The 13,469-nt window shown below is 26.5% G+C and overlaps 1 protein-coding gene across 1 annotated transcript; it reads right to left on the reverse strand.

The window, feature by feature from the left end:
• Positions 1 to 1,088: 1,088 nt before the first annotated feature.
• On the reverse strand, positions 1,089 to 13,398 carry LOC129983952 (39S ribosomal protein L47, mitochondrial-like). Its single transcript, XM_056093684.1, has 6 exons — positions 13,214 to 13,398; positions 11,488 to 11,642; positions 7,538 to 7,598; positions 7,169 to 7,265; positions 5,473 to 5,603; positions 1,089 to 1,413 (listed from the first exon to the last, which is right to left on the reverse strand). The coding sequence occupies exons 1-6, from the start codon at positions 13,288 to 13,290 to the stop codon at positions 1,125 to 1,127; spliced, it is 810 nt and encodes a 269-aa protein (XP_055949659.1). The 5' UTR covers positions 13,291 to 13,398; the 3' UTR covers positions 1,089 to 1,124.
• Between the last annotated feature and the right edge of the window lie 71 nt (positions 13,399 to 13,469).

The following is a 13,469-nucleotide window of genomic DNA, read 5'->3' on the forward strand; positions in this document are numbered from 1 at the left end:
AAACATGGCATAAACAAATATTTATTTTTAATTGAAAAAAAAAGAATGTTTGGAGTTGCAAGCGTAAACTGTTCTTAGTAATTAAATAAAAAAAAAATATTTTATGTAGAATTATTATAATAAGAAGAAACAGTATTGCAGTGGATTTTTAATTTTTTTATTATAATTTTAATCAAATTACCATGACACTAAAAAGATAAATTAACATTCTAAATGTATTTTGTTCCAATTATATGTGATGAAAAAGTAATATCATAAATTGGATTTTCAAAAAATATTTTTATTTATAATGCTACTATCTATAATTTATATAAACAATTAGATTCTATATAAACATTTAACATATATAAATTGAATTTGTCATTAAAAACTATCTTTAATGAAACTGTCATTTACAAATAACCAATGTATATTGTAATGTATGTTACTACATTTTATCATGTAGAGATTAATAATTAAAATTTGTTAATGAAAACTTAAGGTTATATGTATGTAGTATAATTTTGGCAGATGAATAGCCTAAAAGAAAAGACTTTTGAAAATAAAACTTCAATTTATCTTACCACTGGTGACATGACTTGTACATGGAGATGAAAAGAAGATTGTGTGTACATGTCTGTTCGCACCAGAACACCAGAGCAAAAATGACAGAAATTTTTCCCTTTAGTTTTTACTAAAAGATTCTGTTAAGAATTTTTTTTGACATGTGTTGACTTAGGAAAGGGAATTCTAGGTATGCTTGAAAAGAATGCATAGGAGTTGGGCATTTTTATCCCATGGAATGAATACACTAGTAATGAGAAATTGCAATTATATTAATTTTTAGAATACATGTTAGAAATAATTAAATAAAAAGTGGATTTGAATCGGGAAATAAGAGAATATATTGAAATAAAGAAACATTGTCTAATTTAAAATAAAAAATAGGAAATTAATTAAAATTTAAATAATGAAATATCATTATGTATGTATATATGAATGATTTTCATATATATTTAAATATATTAAAATTTTAAAATAAAAATGACAATATCTCACATTCCTATATGTAAAAAAAAAAAAAAAAGGACAAGAGAAAACAGTTTTTTTTCCCAATAACTTTATTTACTTTACAAATAATTAATCTATAGTTCATCATTATCTTCTAAATATTTTTTATATGCATACACATCAATATCAGGATATTCTTCTTGTAATGCTTCCATATCCATATTTGGGAATTCTTTTAATAGTTTTTTAATATGTCCTCTAGTTTTTCGTCTCTCTGCTCTGGCTAAATTTCTTTCTTTCTCCTTCAGTTTCAGTAAGAATTCTGGAACTGTTGGATTAACAGTCTCCATTGTTGGAAATAATTCATTTTCTAAAAAATCTTTATTTTCTTTCATTGGAATCAGATGCTCCTTTAAAGGTACACTAATAATAATTTAAAAAAGAAAAAAAAATACAGAAAATTATTATGACTTGTTTTACTTACATACAAATAAATAATTCATATTTTTGCTAATATTTTAATATGAATGCTTAACTTCCCTTTCTTTAATTGAATAACAAAATGCATAAAGATTACATGTTATTTTGAATATAATATGTTGAATATAATGTGTATGTAATATGTTTGAATATAATATGAATGAATATAATATATATGTAAAATGTTTGAATATAATATAAAAATATTTGAAGTAATGCATATGATGAATTACTTCAAACAATACAGATTAAATACTCTTTTCTGCCTTTTATCAGAAATTGAATAAATAATTACAGATATTATGAATGAATAATGTTTACATTTTATACATATATGAAAATGCAAATTACTTTTCATCAATCTTAGTAAACCATCATAAAGAGATAAAATGCTAACACAAGAAAATTCAAGATAAGAACATTAGACAATAGTCATTTATTCTGAAAGGTATCAATTCATGCCCACATGGTACACTTCAAACAAAGCAGGGCATTTCAGTTTTATATTTTAGTGGATATAGCAAAAGAAAAAAAAAGTTAAAGATGTTCAATATTATCAATATTTATAGTTACCATCTGACTATGACATCAAGAACATGAAATTCATTTCTGAACAATTTCAGAAATAAGTTGAATGAGAGATTTAAAATTCAAATGCAAAATTTTTGCACAAATTACTTCACTTGAACCATCTTCTCTACATCCTTCTGGGATATATAGATATATATCCCATATTCATTTAGTACTGTAAAAAGTAATACTGCTTGAGAATCTGCATGGATAGAAATTATATATATATATATATATATATTATTTCTATCCATGCAGATTCTCAAGCAGTGTATTACTTTTTACAGTACTAAATGAATATCATTCAACTTGATACAGTTCTTATTAATTCATTTTCTTTCCTATACCCTATTTATATTAAAAATTTATTTTAGCTTACTCTAGAAAATTTTAAGTTAGTATAGCTTGTAATTAGTTAGTGAGTGAATGAACTAACATTTTAATTGTGTGTAAAAGAAATACTAAAACTCAGAAGAAGATTTTCTTCTGCTCAAATAAAACTGGAAGGGGGGAGGGGATGTTTTATCTTGAACAGAAAATTTTTCAAAAAAGTACAATATTGCACAGCTAATTCTTCTGTGATATTCACGTTTGCATGATTTTCCAACTGGGATAAAAAAAAAAGGATAGTTAAAAAAAAAAAAGCTAATAATTTATTGAAAGAAATAAAAACAATTCACCACATATAAATTTCAACAAGTGCACCATTAGTTTCTACATAAGAAATGAAATTAAAAAACTGCATATTCTATAAATACACATTAATAAAAATCTTGCTGTACAGGAAATTTACCAAACAAGTTTAATGTGAATAGTTTTCCCATATTATGCATTTTTGCAACTGTTCTTCAATGTTGTGATGATAGATTTTAATTCATCTTGACTCAACATTTTTATTATTTAATTCGTTTTGCTTTTTTCATTTTAATAAATATTTCTTATTTCGTTTTTCTTTGATAAATTTATCTTAAAATGGGATTTACATCAAAACTTTTTCTATGACTTATTGTGCATTATTTTGATTTTTGGGTCCTTTAAAAAAAGAAATAAATGGTTTTGCTTGTGATCTATAAATAGGTAAGAGAATTGACTACCCTTCTATATGCAGGTGCACTCCTGAAAGTTCAACCATTCTGATCTCTGAACTCCCATGGTCCAGAAAATAGTCAGGTTTCTCATTTTACTATCTTGCTAATAGGATTCTTGCTATGTTTAGCAGCAGAAATTTGAATCAATTTCTGCTCATTTAAAAGCTGACTTTTAACCTTTGTGCCACTTGTATTTCTACACCTGTTTCCAATCTGCTGACATCATTCTTCCAATTAGTGGTTAAGGATTGCAAGGTTAAGTGGTTGCAATTCCTTGATCTAATCAGCATTACAGAATTTTTGGTGGTTGCCACAATTGAAATTTTTAAAAGTTACTGTTCAATTTTTAGGTGCAGATTTTCTGAAGCTTGAACAATTTTGGCTATAAGATTGCAAAAGATTAGGTAGAATGACACGACACTGACAATGAGGAGAATATGGCAATTAGTGGAAACTATGGTAGTAAATGGCAATTGACAGGTAATAAATACATTGTTGAAATATCCTGAGTTGCAGTTCTCTTAATGGTGTAATGTATTGTGATATCCTCTTTTTACCGAACAGTTACATGTTAAAAGAGCATTCGAAATCGCAGCTTACTTGATGGAGTGATTTGTTTACCCTTAGTCAGATCTACATTCTGCTGATGAGATTCTTTTTATTTGGTGCCTGCTGTATCTAAGAAATGGGCATTGCCCTCTTAGATCTCACCACTGTAGTCCAAAAGAAATCCTGTCCAGTGCTGCCTATCTGGCCTTAGAATAAACAGAACTCCCATTTGACTTTATGGAGACGCTCTACAAGAAATAGTGCCGCAAAATTATCGCTCACAAAATAAATGTTTTCTTCATACTGAGAGCTTACCCTGCAATTAACAAAACTTCCAAACGTGGATTATACCTTAATAAAGCAGTTTCATATTTTGCTACCCGGATTATATTTGAAATCTAAGTTTCAATTTTACCACTTTATTTATTCTTATTAATGATTTTTTTCTTTTTTGCTTCAATATTTAATGGAATAACATAATTAATCTGAGACTTTTTTGGCTAATACTTTTGATTATTGTTATATTGAGTTACTGAAGTTTGCCAAGTTATTAAAATTATATATTTCTGTCAAATACTTCAAGATAATAATAAAAGTGGCTTTGTATTGGTTGTTTGCATTCTTTAATTCAGTCAATTTTATTGAGTATCTTATATCATAAAAATATATAAGTTATGTTGAATGATATTGAGTACATGTTTAAAAATTATAAGCAAACTAATTTAATTTGTAGAAATGGTGCCATCCTGAAAGTTTAGGTGCTAAATTTGCTCATGAAGGTTTAATAAAAGAAAAATCTGCATTAGAGATTATATATTTTGATTTGAATGTTACTTAACTTTTGGTAGCTTAACTTTTTTTTCTTTCTAAATAGCCACATAGTTGGAAATTCTGAATTAAATTTAAGAAGACTTTAAAGCAAGAATTTGTTAAGAAATGCTTAAGCAAAGAATTAACATGAAGATTGAATATTTTCTTAATTTTTCATTTCTTATGTTAAAACTATTAGTAATTAGTCAAAGAACTGCCATTTAAATTATTGAAGATTTCTGGCCAGGATAGCAAATGGATTAAATCTAAAATTACTAAGATGACACATGCATGCACGCACGCACACACACTCACATACAATAAACAGATTTTATTATTCTAATTCACACTCTTCTTTCATTAACATATGAGCATACAATTGAGACTCCTACAAAAAGGAGCCTAAGTGATTTTATAGTTTACCTTCATGAACACAAAACATTTTACTGAATGATTTACTACTTTCAAACTTGAAAAAATTAAATTATTGCTACTTTTTTCTATACCACATAACTATGTTATTTTTGAAATTGACTACAGGAATCTACTGCATTTCGTATTGTACTTGTAGAATCATGTAGATTTCTATTTTTTGAAATAAAGTCATTCAGTTTCTAAATTTTTATTTTTCCTTACTATCAAGTAAAATGAAAAACTTAATCACATGTACACCCAACCATCACTCATTGTCGCACTTTGATCAGGAACTATAATTTATGATTTCCTCATACAACCATAAAAAAATCATAAGTAAAATTATTATAATAAACAATTTAAGGTTTACAGAAGGAAAAAATATCAGTTAAAGATGGGAAGCAATATAAAACATGATTATAATTAAGAACATACAAGAAAATTATAAGATTTTATAATTTTTTTTAATGTTCTGCATTTTAAAAGGAACAATACATGTTTTTCATACTCAGAAAGTATATCATTTTGTAAATTTTTTTAAAAAAATGTGTGAAATAAAAAAGCTTCTTACATGTCAAATCTTCCAAAATAATCTTCCTTCCATCCATGTGGTCGTTCCCCAGTTTTCCCAGTTTCTAATAAATAATAAGCTTCATTTCGTTCTCTTACTACAGCTTCTAAATTTTCCATACTGATTTCAACCTACAATTCATAAATTGAATATACTTAACAAATATATTTAAGAGATGAAAAATTTTCGATTTTTCTATATGATTGATAAGAAAAGTTAAATATATTTCATAATATAAAATTATCTGAAGATTAGAAATTAAAGACAACTGATTATTATAAATTTATTTAAAGTTCTCCTTTTCTTATAAGAATGATAGGTCAATACAAAAAATATATATGAATGACAACTTTATACAAGTTATCATTCATATAATGATATGCAATCATTCATAAAATGAGTTATCATATTATAATGAAAACTTTACATAAGTATAAAACAATGCATCAATTTGAAAATTCTTTCAATAAATCAATCAACTTAGTTCAAAATTTAATTTATAGAATTATGACTTTTTAATAATAAATATTCTCTCTGTACCTCTAAAAAACCTTTAATATTTAAAACTAAACTATGATTTAATGAAATGACTAGTTTCTGTAAAACTATAGACTTACAAAATTTCACTTGTATATCAATACCTAACAAAACAGAGTTTCATGAAACTTCATTGTATATATAGGGAATTTCAAAACAAAACTGACAATATGGCAAGCAGAAAAAATCAGAAGTTACATGCTATCACACTAAGAAATATATAAATTATTATGAAATTACTTATAATTGTTTAATTCTGTCTCTCCAATATAAAATATAACATGCATATGTTTTAGTTTTAAACAACTATGATTTTTGACATTGCTTATTTAATCATGGTCAAATTGGCAGTGGCAAAAACCAGTAATATTGATGCTTGAATGAGATTTTCTGTGGTAAATGGCTGTTTAAAATCAGCAAATCTGATTAAGGCCTTAGCTGCTAAAAGATTTTTTTGTTAATGAGGGTTTACAATTTTCCTCCACTTGTAGTAAAGAGTTTAAGTATTGAATAGTCAGAGATTAATATAATGAGATAAATGGAAAGTGTACAGAAATACCATTAATTTGAAAAAGAATAGAGAGGCCATGAAGAAGTTCTTACTGTTATTTCAGAATTTGAGATCTATAAAATATCAGAAAATTTTTATTACACATTAGCATATATTTCTTAGTATGATGCTATACTGATTTTCATAAAATGAAATCAAGTACTGAAAATGTAACTGACTGTTTAGTAGAAATGAATGCATAACAAAGAAGAGTGCTGACATAGGAAAATATTTATACTCATTTTTATCCAAATGTAATGCTTAACTAGTCAGATAATGTTAATAGAACACAATAATCTAACTAGTTTCTATTTTATTCCTTTCATGAATAAAATAGAAATTAACTAGATTTTTTTACTTCAAAACAAATTAAGACATAAAGGTTAAAAATGAAACCCATAACAGACCTAAAAAGAACTTAAAACAATAGATTCATTTTAATATATAATAAATATTGATGAGATGATCTTATCTGAACATAAAACAAAACGTTTAAGAATAAAATGGTGTAATAGCTGTACATGGGTCTTATGAATCATAAAATTTACTAACTTTCAAAAGAAAAAAAATTTAAATTATTTCCACATAAAGTGCGATGCATAAACTTACTTTATCAATACGTTCAGGACTAGGAAAATATTCTGCCTCTTCCTTACAGTGATGTTCCATTGTCAAAAGCATGTTCTTCTCTTTATACAACACAAACCTGGCAAATAATTATAATAAATACCTTTGTTAACAAAAGTTTATGAGGCAATGTATCTGATATATAAAACTTTTTATTATATTCCAGTTTAGAAAAAAAACAATATGTTAGTGAATGAAATTAATATAAATCTACAAAAAAAAGTATTTCATTCTGAAATAAAAATTAATAAAAACATTAACTTGGAAAGGCACAGGGAACTTCCTTATTTGTGATCAATTACTTTTTATTAATGTAAAATTAATTAAAAAACAATAAAAATAAAATCTCACCATAGCTTATGAAGATCAGAATTGCTTTTTATACGAAGTTCATCAATTGTCCACGCTCTTCCTATTGAAATATGAAAAATAAGATCATGTTTAATAATAATACCATTAAACTTATTTATGAAACTGGGAAAACATAAATTAGTCTTTTCCCCCTCCCCCTTCTTTTAAAAAACGATTAAATAATATAATCTTTTTATAACAGATACATTGTCACAGAATAGTTTATCATTAAACAAAAAAATTGAATAAAGGATTTAATAGATGAAAAACCAGCATTGTTATTCATACTGAATATCTAAATATAAATAATGTAATTGAAAGTAATTTGTGTTAACAAAAATATTAACAATTAAAATCAACGTCTTCTATATTAAAGATAATGAAAGTGTTTTAAGATACATGTGACAACTACATATTACAGATAATAAAGCATATATAATAAGATGACTGACTCGCTCTTTACTATACAAAACCTCACTAAATAAATTCCAAGACACGAGGATACTAGTTTGAAATTGTAATTTGTAGAAAATGCTATTTAAGGAAGAGAAATAAAATTTATTTAATCTTATGTATGATCTACAGATCTGGAAAATGTGAGGCGAACAATTATTTAACAATAACATTGTTAAATAATTGTGTGATTATTGATCACAAATAATTAAATCTTTTCCACTCATCAATCCAAACATAAAAATAACTCTTTTTGGATGCCTTTTCCCATTTTTTTCCCCCTTGTCTGCAAAGTATACAATAAGAAAGCTTTATGATCATCAAAAACTTCAACCTCGAGATTTTCAAAAATCTCTATGTTTCAGAGCTGACTTACAAATCTGAATAACACATTTTTGGAATTATTTCTGTTGGTCTGTCACTCTGCCTGAAACTCAAACTGCCTAACTCAAAAACACTTTGAACTAAGTGAATGAAAGTTGGTATGTGGCCTTTACACTAAATTTGTAGCAAATGGATATTATAATTATAAAGCATAAAGTACCAGAAAGATAACACTTGAAACAAAGTTTTATCATCTTATGTGGCTGGGGAAGGGGAGGGGGTCTGTCTCTAAATCAAAAAATATCATTGAACAACAGTAGCAAAAACATATATTTGCAAAATCAAAACTGTTGGCAGATTGGGAAATGCCTCACCAACAGTTTATCATTGGATGGTAGAAGGGAAATAAAATACCTCCAGCAGACCAACAGGTAGAAGTCCAAACTCTCTGAGGCCATGGCAAACCTCTTTCTATGGATAGTGCATGTCTGAGACTTTCTTTCCTCACTTTTTGCATTTCCATGGATACGACAACAAGAATCAAAAATATAAATTTTTAAAAAATGTAAATAATAACAAATAATGTGGCTACCAACGTAGAAGAGAGGCCATCATTCCTCAATGATCTTCACAGTTTATACTTCTTGCTGGAAATAGCTCGTATTGCCAAAACAAGATCCAAATTTGACAGAATTTCTGATGACAGAAGCTGGCAGAATAGTTGGCGATTCCCAGCTTCAAAACAGTTCCTTAGTTCAAGAGGCATTCCACTTAAATATAGATCTGTATCAAATTTGGAATCAAATTTGTCACTGAATTTATCATCTGTCAGCCTGTATACTCATATGCATGCAAACATGATAATTCAAAAATACAACAAGTTAGATAAAAGAAATTTGGTATGTCAGTAGTCTTGTAACTAAAATTATAGTTCTGTCTCAAAAAGGCATCCAAAATGTATACTAATTTTTGATGCTGTGTTACACAAAACACTCACTAATAGGATTCTGAAATAAAAATCTTAGCTCTCAAGGCATTCATGACCTCATCCAAGATATATAATTTTTATGCCAAGGGAAAATAACTTATTAATGAGTATTCAATAAAATTTTAAGGAATACACTCTCTTTGGATTTGCAATGCAATAAAACTTAATTTTATGAAGATTTCAGAAGCTATAATTTATTCTAACAGCTGTATACCAAATCAAATTTTTGAAGAAGTTTTAGTTTGGTAAAAAATTTGTTAATGTTAACTGTGGCTAAACATTCTGCAAAACATTAATAGCTTAAAGTTGTGGATATTATAAAAGAACAATAGTAGGTACACATACAGAAATTGAGGGGAAAAAAGTGTTCTCAATTTCATATCACTTGAAAGTACTGCCGAAGCCTTATATTGTTCTCTCTTTCTTCAGAAAGAATCTTATTTGATGAAAATTTTATAAAATAATGTTTTCCAAGATTGAATGTCCAATTCAGTCAGACAATTCACTCCCATTTATCATCAAAAATAATTAGATTATATACTATCAATTTGGGAATGGATTATTATAAAGGAACCAATCTACTTTCTTACGGTCATTACTATACCTAATTATTCTAGATACGTTTCACCTCCATATGTTATTCAATGGTGCAAAATGATTTAAAAAAAACAAAAACAATTCCACTTGTTTGGAAATTTCCAGAAATGGAGACACAGTTTCAACCCATTTAGCCAATTGATGATCCCTCCCCAGTGAATTAAATCTCCAGGATTTTATATAACTCTTATCAATGTATGTTAAATAGTCATATCAAACTAAAATTCCTGATCAGAGTTTATCAGATTTTTTTTTTTATGATGAAAATGCCTTTTTTTGTAAACATTCATCAGAATTTATTTTTTAAACATAAAAGGCATTTTTTTTAACAGAATTATATATATTTTGAAGGCAAAATTCTTCCTGTGTTCAAAATGTTCTTTTCTCTGTAAGCATGGAAGAAAACAAAAGACAAAAGCATTCTTTTATTGACTCATTCATTATCGCATAGGATAAGGATTTATTCAAGACTTTCAAAGTCAAGATAGCTGCTTAAATGACCTTTTCTGAGAAAGCGATCATAAGTGTTGTCTAGAAGTGCACAAAACTGGGTATGTACTTTGTTAGTAGGGTGATAGACAATTATTGAAAACATAATAGCTAGGTTAAAAAATAGAGTCAGATATAAAATTTGATCTGGTAGCAAACTGAAATTATTGTATTTTATATATTAAGCATTTTACATTTTAAAAAAATGAGGCTTAAAATCCAAAAAGCAGAAAATCAGGTTTTTGAAGAGACTATATTTAGACATCGTACGCAGAAAATTAGTAAAGTTGACATAATTATCTTTTCATATCAATAAAAAAATTAACAGTTTCCAGCTGTTCACAAATTAATCCCTCTTTTTTTCTCCTGGCTTCATATTATATAGAGAGAAATAATTATTTCTTCACAAAATGTCTAGTGGACAAATCATCCTTACTTTGAATAACTCCAGAGGAAATACTTCCTTGAAAGATGTTTCATTTTCAGCATTCAAATAAGATGATTGAAATTACACTGCAAAGTTCTGAATAAAAATAAAACTATTTAAATCTTCAACAAAAATTACCAAGAAGAATCCTTCTCTTCTTCTAAATATTAACAGAAATAAACTCCCAATACAACAGGAGGTTTCAGCAACGAAAGCTATATAACATGATTTATATTAACAAAGCCTTTTGTGCCACTTAAACCAAAACAATTCAACTTGACATTTCTATTTCCTTAAATATATATATTCTCAACAAGCCATATATAAAAGAACTTTCACAAAATCAATACTTCATTACCAAATTTAGCAAAAAACTGAACTATTATTATGGCATTATCATACAAAATTAGTTGTTTTCTAAGAGAAACCTATAATAAAGCTTAGAGTTCAATTTAACTATATACCCTATCTGAATTAGAGATTTATTTAACCTGATGTCTTACATAAAATATTTCAATATATTTATCTAAATGCAAACAGATTATTTACAAAATTCATAGAGTTGCTTTACTGTTTAATGATATAATTTTTTTTTTTCCAAATTAGTACAATAAAATTCATAACATAATTTTATTCTTATGATAATCTCATGATAATTTTTTAAAAATATACCTGATTTAACTTCTTTTTCACCAAAGTTCTTAGGATCATCAAAAAATTCCATTAAATCTTGTCTAGGATGGCTTGTATGAAAATTTCGAGAGGTTGAAACCGCTTTAGTTTTAGAATCTGCATATGTGGATAGTCTCAAATAATTTTCATAAAAGCTGGAAGAAATTTCAAGTTAAATATTTAAGTGCTGAAATTTTTCAAAAGAGGAATTACATTAAATCAATTAGCACAGAAATTCTCTTTATATAATCCAACATTTTCAACTATTTTTTGACTGCAAGTAAACTTATTTTTAAGATTCTCATATATGAAGTCTTATATACAAAAAATGAAAAAAAGAAATAAATAATAATAAATTAATTACAAAAAAATTGGTGACAGCAATTGCAACAGATCACAAATTATTATCAATTTTAATAAAATAATTCTATATACAAAGATATTTTAACATTTACCATTCCTTTGTTGTTTAATTGAAATTTGTCTTTTCATTTATATATATTATTCAGATGTAATATATGGTTTAAATAAATATTTTTGCATAAAAAATATCACTTTCAAAATGAATTAAGAACATGAAAAATACAGAAAATGGCAGAAATTAGTACAAGCAGAAATTTTTGATTAATCTATACCTATAATAAAGCTCAATGTGTGTGTGTGTTGGCACTCTACAGGCCAGACCATTCAACCTACAGCTACCAAAATTGGCACGTGTATATCTTGGAGGCCGGAAATGTGCACCTGGGGGTTATTTTTTCAAATTTTTAATTAGAATTTTATTTATTTAAAAATTAAGTGAAATTTTGGTGTGTTTCTGCTATAACTTCCGAAAATATTACCGCACAAAAAAGATTTTTACATGAAGTTAAAGATCAAAAATTTATCTTTTAAATGATACCAATGTTTTAACCTTAAAATTAAATTTCTATTTTTAATGAATTTTTAAATAAAAATGTTAACTATATTTTTCAACAATTTTTTTCGTACAAAATAAAAATAAAATTTAAGCTGCACGAGCACGTTTCGTAAACTTGTAACTTTCATAATTTTACATAAAGCTTCTGCTGTGGAAATCACGAATAACAAAATGTTCTTGAAACACTAATATTTTAAATAAAAAGAGTTAATTTCCAATCAACTAAATCAATCACTAAAACTGACTGATTTATGAATATTTATATATCACTATTCAATAAAAAAAGGATAATTTTAGATTTTTCGTCGATCGTTTCAAAGAAAATACGTCAATCAGCGCCCAGGTTTCTCAAGATTAATTGGCCTAAGATTATGAAAATGTTAAGTTTTTCTAAATTTTTAACATTCAAAACTTTATAAATAAGTCTTAGTTGATCGTGGAAAATAGAAACATTCATTCATTTATTTAAAATTTGGTGTGTCAGTTATACTGAATATTCAAATGTCTTATAATATTCAGTCACTGAATATTATGACATTTGTTTTAATAAGGATGAAGCTATTCATCCAGAAAGCCGATCGAGATAACTCGATCACCCAAATGGTCATTAGCACAGCTGAAAAGCAAGATATGAATTCTAGATTCCGCAGAACACATGTGATATAAATTTAACTTGATTCGAAGGTACAGAAACAAAATATACGGTTATAAAATGACTAAATAAAATCTCTACAGTATTATTTTCTACAAAACTAATAGTTTTAACCTTCACTCAATGTGAAAAATAATTCGTGTTTGTCAACTTACGTTATACATGAAAACTTCGAAAAGTTAGTGATATTATTCTTGAATAATATTCCTTGAAAGAAAGTTCTCAGAAGCATTTTAACTATAATTTTGAAATTATGAACTTCTTATTTGACAAATATTTGAGAAAAGATGCGATGATTTATTCAGAAAATAATAAACATGCTTTTCATTTCACAACAATAACAAAGTATTTGACAGTATACAGTTAAGCAGAATCAAAATTTGGACAAAAAGAATTCGATTACAAACTCAA

This window comes from Argiope bruennichi, chromosome 9 (genome assembly GCF_947563725.1).
Source record: "Argiope bruennichi chromosome 9, qqArgBrue1.1, whole genome shotgun sequence".
Classification (NCBI taxonomy): domain Eukaryota; kingdom Metazoa; phylum Arthropoda; class Arachnida; order Araneae; family Araneidae; genus Argiope; species Argiope bruennichi.

What these genes read in the sequence shown, in the direction of transcription:
- LOC129983952 (XM_056093684.1), bottom strand. Translation starts at nt 13,290, where the DNA reads ATGCTTCTGAGAACTTTCTTTCAAGGAATATTATTCAAGAATAATATC. An exon ending in TGAAAAAGAAGTTAAATCAG is followed by an intron (nt 7,599 to 11,487) that starts GTATATTTTTAA and finishes ATATTTCAATAG; the next exon opens with GAAGAGCGTGGACAATTGAT. An exon ending in TCTGATCTTCATAAGCTATG is followed by an intron (nt 7,266 to 7,537) that starts GTGAGATTTTAT and finishes ATTATTTGCCAG; the next exon opens with GTTTGTGTTGTATAAAGAGA.